This window comes from Asterias amurensis, chromosome 9 (assembly GCF_032118995.1).
Source record: "Asterias amurensis chromosome 9, ASM3211899v1".
NCBI lineage: Eukaryota > Metazoa > Echinodermata > Asteroidea > Forcipulatida > Asteriidae > Asterias > Asterias amurensis.
The window spans coordinates 23,537,569-23,545,926 of record NC_092656.1 but is presented as its reverse complement, the minus strand read 5'-3'; the positions used below and the strand labels follow the sequence as shown (position 1 = coordinate 23,545,926).

At 39.7% G+C, this 8,358-nt stretch overlaps 1 protein-coding gene across 4 annotated transcripts in view; it reads right to left on the bottom strand.

Moving 5' to 3' along the window:
- Nucleotides 1–3,183: 3,183 nt before the first annotated feature.
- LOC139942369 (uncharacterized) overlaps nucleotides 3,184–8,358 on the bottom strand; it is a 63,071-nt gene continuing 57,896 nt past the window's right edge. For all 4 annotated transcript variants that reach the window (XM_071939231.1, XM_071939228.1, XM_071939232.1 and 1 more), the window contains 6 exons: nucleotides 8,106–8,231; nucleotides 7,184–7,339; nucleotides 6,047–6,211; nucleotides 5,657–5,731; nucleotides 4,703–4,837; nucleotides 3,184–3,609 (listed from right to left, as the gene is read on the bottom strand). In XM_071939231.1, the coding sequence (XP_071795332.1) occupies nucleotides 3,461–3,609; nucleotides 4,703–4,837; nucleotides 5,657–5,731; nucleotides 6,047–6,211; nucleotides 7,184–7,339; nucleotides 8,106–8,231 (806 nt within the window). In that variant the 3' untranslated portion in view covers nucleotides 3,184–3,460. The remainder of the gene's footprint in view (nucleotides 3,610–4,702; nucleotides 4,838–5,656; nucleotides 5,732–6,046; nucleotides 6,212–7,183; nucleotides 7,340–8,105; nucleotides 8,232–8,358) is intronic.

Below are 8,358 nucleotides of genomic sequence, written 5' to 3'. Positions count from 1 at the left end.
CTTTTTTAGCCTCGTTTTGCGCAAACTTGCCTTAATTTTTTTTTTTTTTACAATTATATACCGATCAAGTCCCATGATGATGTTCAAATGCACAAGCGCCAATGACAGCATGTCTGCATCAATATTTTTTTCCTGAACTAAAAACAGAACAAATTAAGGGTAACTTTCGATATCAAGATAAGTGTTGGGAAGGTCAGGGTCGAAAATTACCGGATAAATACTAAGGGTATGTTTTGATGATGATTTGTGACTTATTGGACACCCACTAGGGGTCATTGGTGGGCGTCGGTTCGTGGTACAGGGGCGCACGTACGTGGTTCTGCCCACGCCATAGATCATCGCCAGTCACTACCATGCTGGGAACCAAAGTATGGGTGCTTTTACAACCGGGCTACATTGTAATTATAAGCTGGGTAGTTCCGCTGAGTGAGCTTCGTTGGTGTAAACAAACAATAACCGGAATATGTTCGAGGTGACATCTTTCATTTCTGATCAAGTGATTGTTTTGAACTTCAGAGATAGTTTGCCGTGTTTCTTTTTCTATCTTTCTTCCCCCTTCAGATAATCACTTTTGTGGGTGCGTGCCATTAACTTTTGACAAAGTGTTTATCATGCTGACTTGGAATTACGTTTAAAAATACTTGTACTTTGAAAAATAATCATATTATCTGTTTTCTTCTCTCTCTCTCTCTCTCTCTCTCTCTCTCTCTCTCTCTCTCTCTCTCTCCCCCCTCCCCTGTTGTTGTTGCCTCCCTTCCCGGTACCCGCCCCAAGTGTAACTCGCCCCTCCTGCCGTGGGTGGATTGTCCATTGAACGCACCACTGTTTACCTTGTCACACGAAGTTGTGTGCTTTTAGATGGTTGATTTCGAAACCTCAAATCCTAAATCTGAGGTATCGAAATCAAATTCGTGGAAAATAACTTCTTTCTCGACAACTATGTCACTTCAGAGGGAGCCGTTTCTCACAATGTTTTATACTGTCAACCAATTTAAAGGCAGTGGACACTATTGGTAATAGTCAAAGACTAGCCTTCACAGTTGGTGTATCTCAACATGTGCATAAAATAACAAACCTGTGAAAATTTTAGCTCAATCGGTCATCGAACTTGCGAGATAATAATGAAAGAAAAAACACCCTAGTCACACAAAGTTGTGTGCGTTTAGATGCTTGATTTCGAGACCTCAGGTTCTAAATCTGAGGTCTCGAAATCAAATTGGTGGAAAATTACTTCTTTATCGAAAACTATGGCACTTCAGAGGGATCCGTTTCTCACAATGTTTTATACCATCAACCTCTCTCCATTACTCGTCACCAAGAAAGGTTTTATACTAATAATTGTTTTGAGTAATTACCAATGGCAATAGTGTCCACTGCCTTTAAAAGCAATGACCCCAAGATATTTGATTTGCAGGTGTAAACAAGTTATTCATGAGGCTTGGTTATTGTCGAGTGACCATGCAACCCTACAGGTTCCCTTGTGACTATCCACTGCAAAGGGGGTGATTCCTCCAAATCAACCATTATTCATGCTCCAAGCTAACTATCATAATTTGTAAACCCATTTTTTGTTCTAAGAATCTATCACAACCTGGGGTTCTAGGTTTCAACTTTTGAGGAGATTTTGTCACTTTGGGCTTCAAAGTTGGTACTAATTAACTTAAGGAGTGCTTATGAAAAATGGCGGCAATTTGTTTTTGGGAAAAAAAAACAATTTGTCTGGCTTTTTTTCTTATTGGCAAAAGTTCTGAACAACTGACTCCAGTGCCAATAATTGGAAAGAAGTATTAAGTTTAGTGGTTTGAAAATATATTTAATTGATTTTCAAGAGGCTTGGGGACTGTAAACATTTTGTTTGAGAATTGTTGAATATTTAGCCCCAAGTATTGTGTGCAACCAAAGGATCCAACCACAAACTGAACAGCGCCCCAAAACACAACCTGGGAAGAGTTTTTTTTTATATACTCCCACTGCAAATTTGTATCCCCTTATAATTGCTTCAGGATCCAAGGTATCAAACGAGGAAGTCTCTGTTTTTACTGAAAATGCTTGATATATTTTATTAGCACAAACAAAATTATTACAGTAATTAATAAACAACAGTACAATTACAACTAAAAATCACCTAGTTGGCCTGACGTTAGTGTCAAGACAAAACTGAAATTTTTCCCAAAACAACAACATAATGGCATTACACACAATCATAATACATATTGTACTAAATACACAGAGCAAATGTCCCATAAACACCATAATTTTGTTAGGAACATAAGAAATTACTCACAAGCACCAATATTTACGTGTGACCAAGTATCAAGTAAGCTACCCTCTATAGCAAACTGAAAACATATTAATAGGAATGTGCCCAAACTTGATGTCCCTCATATTGCTGACCAAACATACAGATGGTAGCAATAGACCTTTATCACGATGTGGTCATCTTCATTTTACTCCATTCCAACTCATTGTAACCAGACTGAGGCTGGATGAAATAATAGTCTGGTGCCATGCGCAATGAATGTGAGCACTCATTACTGTTATTGGAAACAGGGAATATGACCAAGATGGTGACAGCGTGTTAAAGGTCTATTCACCTACAAGATTTTTTGAAATTGTAACCAAAAGTATACAACTCAACGTCACCAAGCTGCTTAACTATGGTATAGAGTATGTAAGTAGTTTACTACAGACTGAACAACAATGATAAAACATATCAAAACATGATGCAACTTTTCAAGATACTTTTGAAAGTTTTAAGTTCTATTAAAACAGGTGTTACAATAATATTGTGTGCAGGTACTTAATAACACTTCACACATGAACAATTTTAAAAAAATAGTGTTTTTCACAGTAGATAGAGGCTTTTGACTTGTTTATAAAAGCGCGGTAAAAAATTATGCCAATGTAATTTTAAGTAAAATCAACAATATCAAAAATATCAAAAATACATACAGTATTTAAAAAATATTAAGACATGTGGAAAACATTGGTAAACAAACCCTACTCACATATAAAGTTATACATCAAGCGCTAGAAAATTTCCTTTTATAAAAAATTAATGCATCCTATGAAATGAAATAACCCTGAAAAAGCAGTTACAAATCCATACAAAGGACATTTAAGTATTTTATGACAAAATCTTGCAATTTGACACCAATGCAACATTTTCTTTATATTATTCACTTTTGTTTCATCATTTTTTTTTTAGTACAATTGTTATCAAATTTGTGGTTCAAACTCTGAGGGAGCTTGGAGTATAAGTCCAATATTACTTCTTGTTAAACCTCTCTTTACTGGTCTAAATCCTTCAACTAGTTCTTTTCTGAAAAGGCACTTTAATCAACTTGTGGTGCATTGGTTCTAGGAATACAGATCACAAAGTTCGTTCTCTGATCATTAAATCCACTACAAAACAAGAGACTGGTTTAGTTATTGGATGACCAGGAAGAGAATGAGTTGTCTATGGAGTAGAGCACTGTTCTCTCAAAGCTTCAAGCTGTCTCTTGGCCTTCACAGAGAGGATTGTCGCATCGTTGCCTAGGTAGAATTGTCTCCTTTTGCCTTTGCCAATCAAAATGTTACTTGACTGACCAATGGCGATAAACCGATCTGTCAAAAAAACAATAAAGTTATATCAAGAACATTCAAAAGCAACCTACAACTCGTGTTCTCCAATCATCATCTACCGCCCACCTGGAATGCAGTATCATCTACTTGCTAGATTCTTTTGAGAACTGATCATCATCTACCGCCCACCTGGAATGCAGTATCATCTACTTGCTAGATTCTTTTGAGAACTTGTCTTGCTATATATTCCACTTGGGGACCCGGAAGACTTCTCAGTTCTTAAAAGAACTTTCCTGCTTATCAACTACTACCAGGGTGGATATGGAAACTAGCTGGGACTACTACTTTGGGTTAGTGGATTGAGGTAACTTGGTAGTACTTTTAGTTCACGGAGTGATTTCTTAGTTGGTTTTAACGTCTTGACTAGCTTGCCCTAGTCATCATCAGGAGATTGAAGATATGTTGATCTATTTATAAGGTTTCAATGGTTTCAGTGAAGAGCGAGTCACTGCTCTGATTGCTTCTTCTAAAAGGATCACTGTGGTTGGAGGAGGGTTCAGATTGTGGGTTACCCATTGTGTGTACATGTAATGACATTCTTTATGAATATCAGGATTTTGGAGGTATAGCTGAATAGTTGTTTGATCTTACAGGTGCACCATAACAATTTTTTTTTTTTTTTTTTTTTTTATGGCTCTGAAAAAGGCTGATTGGTTTATTACAAATGTTTCAGTAAGCATGCACTTGCTGTCGGTTAACCTTATCCAATCTCCAAATTGGCAGATATAAAGCTATGACTAAGGATGTTGCTAAGGATAGCCTATACCTCAACCCATGTGATCCAGAGGTAGCCTAAACTACCAATTTGGACACGGCCTTAAACCCATACATACAAAGAATGGCCCCCTACCAATAATTCCAGAGAACCTTCCTTAATATTAAGTACAATACAAAACCAGCAAAAACAGTCGACCACTTTTCAAAATATTCCATGAAAAAAAAAGATTTTGATGATAAAATCAGGAAATCAACAGTCCCGAACATTGATACATTTTTTGTCCTGCTTTTTTTTTAGCAAGATAAAAACAGGTTTTTCTTCAATAAATTCTACAAGGGCTTGACAAAATGTCCTTACCTGATTCCAGAATATCACAGGTACATGATTCCTCCAGGCTTAGGATACGTGATGGCTGCGACACATCAATGTCTAGAATGACGTCACGCAGGGTGCGGACACGGTTATCCTTAGCCCTGTACTTCACCACCATCACTAAAATGGAAACAAAAGTTATTATTTGTTAGATTGGCAGAGGTCAGAAAGAAAAAAGTTGGTGCCTCAAGCTGAGTGTAGATGCCTAATGTAGAGGAATGTCTGACCCAGGCTAGCCATGCCTGACCCAGACTACAGGATTCCTGTCTCAGGCTAGGCTTTGACCATGCATGACCAAGGTCAGGCAGCCTGTCCCAGGCTAGGCTGCCTGACCCAGACTACAGGATTCCTGTCTCAGGCTAGGCTTTGACCATGCATGACCAAGGTCAGGCAGCCTGTCCCAGGCTAGCCATGCCTGACCCAGGCTAGCCATGCCTGACCCAGGCTAGCCATGCCTGACCCAGACTACAGGATTCCTGTCTCAGGCTAGGCTTTGACCATGCATGACCCAGGTCAGGCAGCCTGTCCCAGGCTAGGCTGCCTGACCCAGACTACAGGATTCCTGTCTCAGGCTAGGCTTTGACCATGCATGACCAAGGTCAGGCAGCCTGTCCCAGGCTAGGCTGCCTGACCCAGACTACAGGATTCCTGTCTCAGGCTAGGCTTTGACCATGCATGACCCAGGTCAGGCAGCCTGTCCCAGGCTAGGCTGCCTTGCCCAGGCTAGACAAGGCTACCTGTACCAGGTTCCACTCTACACCAATGCTGCCCACACTTGGGTACATCAACTGGAGATGCATCACTCCAGCTCAACAACTTTGCATCTAACTTCCAACAGGTCCAGTTTGGGTGGTTAGATGTCCATCTTAGCAGAACATGAGAGAATTATAATCAATCCTGAATTAAACTTAAGATATTCACTAAGTGAGAGCTACTTACTGTAGTCAGCAGAGCAAACCAAATCATTGAAGTCCAAAGCCACATTGTCAATTCCACTCAGGCACTTGGGGCAGGCTGATAAAAAGAAAAGAAACAATGAGTACAGAATTTTGTTCTGAATGCAATATCTAGGTTTTACTTTGTGGCTCAACAGTTTATCTTGTGCTTCAGGACAAAAAGTACAATGCTATTCTACAAAAGAAATTCAGTTAGCATGAGCTAGAAGAATCTTTGTATATAATGTATTGTTGAATAAGCCAAAGTTCAAAATAATTTATGTTTGAATATACAACTGAGTGCCGATCAGACCTGCCTCGAGAAGAGCATTGATATCAAGGAATTAAAACAGGACATATTTAATGCTTAGAAGGTACAAATTAGAATACATACTGCTTGTGGATTCCACTGGTTCTTCAGGCATGGTATTAATACATGTATGTCCACAGCCATTGAAACAACAGACTTGACTCTCAGACCCACAGTCTGTGTCCACTGAACACTCCTCCATACAGGTTCCCATGTCAGTAACCAGGGGACATTCACTGAAATTGTTGGCTGTTGGTGGAATGAGCGGAGAAGAAAGTACAATTCAAATTCTGTTATTAGACCCTTGGGAAAACTTGCAGCAGAGTTTTGATGGTTGAGCTTAGGATTTGGGTTCAAGTAGTGCTTAAATTTTCTTTCAAACCTAGAAAAATGTTAGTGGCAATTGAAGCTTTGCATGGTGTGAATCATAAGAAAAAGTACAGTAGTAGGCCTATAACCATGCGGGTACAACCATGTTGAGAAAAATTCTTTTAGGAGAAGTGTTGACTCAGAGAAGAGCCGGTGTGGTCTTGATATCTCCTGAAGATTAGTAAGCTGTTTGAAACATCGAGACCACACCAGTTCTTGTTCTCAGAAAACTTCTCCAAAAAGAGTTGTATACATGGTTGTATCCGCAAATTTACTACCAGAATTTTTCCTAATTAAACATTCTAATGTTATGCTAAAAATGTGTAAAATGTTAAGTATTCTTATGAATGATTTGGGATTGAACAAATAAGACTTGACAACAGCAGGATTGTAACTGACCACCTCCGGATGAATGTGCAAGTGCTCTACCACATGAGCTACATGTATCAGACCTATGTTGGCAGTCTCCTTATTTTGTCAATACCTTTGTTCGGGGTGTCTGACCATAAATCATATAAAATGTACCCACCCAGTTTCCCTTGTGGTTTATTATTTTGATATAAGGTGCGTTCGATTAGCTTCCGTGTCAACCCTGCGGTGCTCGCTCGGGTGAGCCCCTGACAAGAGCTTATCGAACGATCACTCACCCTCTCGTGGTGACGTCATGCACCTGAGGCCAGCCCCCAAGTGACCCACTCCACAAGCAGGGCACTTGGGGCTGACCCGGGTGAGCCCCTGGAATGTCGTCAAAGCTATTCGAACGAACCGGGGCAGACAGGGGTCGACCCAGGGAAGCTAATCAAACGCACCCAGTATAATATATCTTACAAGGTCACAGTTTGAGTGACTTACCCAATGGGTCATATGCAGGCATACATGTATTGCCACAGCCATTTGTACAGCATTTCTTATCACCCTCGCATCCACTGTCGTCATCACATTCTTGTGAGCACACACCTACAGTACCAAAGTCAACCATTGGGCAAACACCAGGCTTGGGGGCACTACCTAAATATCACAATAATAAATAGTACAATCAAACTGTTAACAAACCCATAGATAATCATACGGACCAGAAATGGCTTTTACAAAAATAAGAATGGCTGTTTTGGGAATTCCCAAAATGACCCATTTCATTAATACACCAGCAGTAACCAGCGCTGCCATGGCATGTGTAGTGGTAGTATAAACCCTCTTCAGTACAGACAGGATTGAAGGCACCAAGGCGTCTAGATGACAACCTTTACAAACAAACAACCAGAAAAAATGGATAGGTTTGCTGTATACCAAGGGCCTATTGGAAACTACGGCTTAAGCTAAACACTTGACGCGATGTGAAGCTGTACGTCCAGGGATCACCCAAAGAGTTTCTGGCAGCAACATAACCTACCTCACCTTGTATCGGTTTTAAGATGTTGTATTATGGTTGCTTCATAAAATCCTTCTTAACAAGCTCCAGCAGAATCAATACTTTGGAGTCAGAAATGTCATTTACGACAGACATTAATAGCGCATTAGAAATGTACACCAACACAATCACTTTTCTTTGCTCATTGGACCTCAAACTTTTTAAAAGAATCCTGTGTTTTAACATTTGCCGAAATGTTTGTGTACACTCGGACTTGCATCAGGGATAAATAATATAATTTTTTTTGTTTTTACCCATACACCGATGTTTGTTAGCACTGTATACTAAGTTCTTTCATGAGTCCTGTGAACAAATATCACAGGCATATTTACTAGAGCAGTGTAATTTGTTGGGGGGGGTTCTTACCTTGTGGGTCGACGGGTAACGGTACGACAGGCTCAGGTCCAACAGGCTCAGGTCCAACAGGCTCAGGTCCAACAGGCTCAGGTCCAACGGGTTCAGGTCCACCGATTTCGGGTCCAACAGGATCAACTACATCAATCACAGCATATCACCAGAATTACAAAACCGTAAAATAATAATAATAACAATAACAAATTCTTTTATAGCGCATTTCACAATAATAATAATAATAATAATATAATAATAAGACATTTGT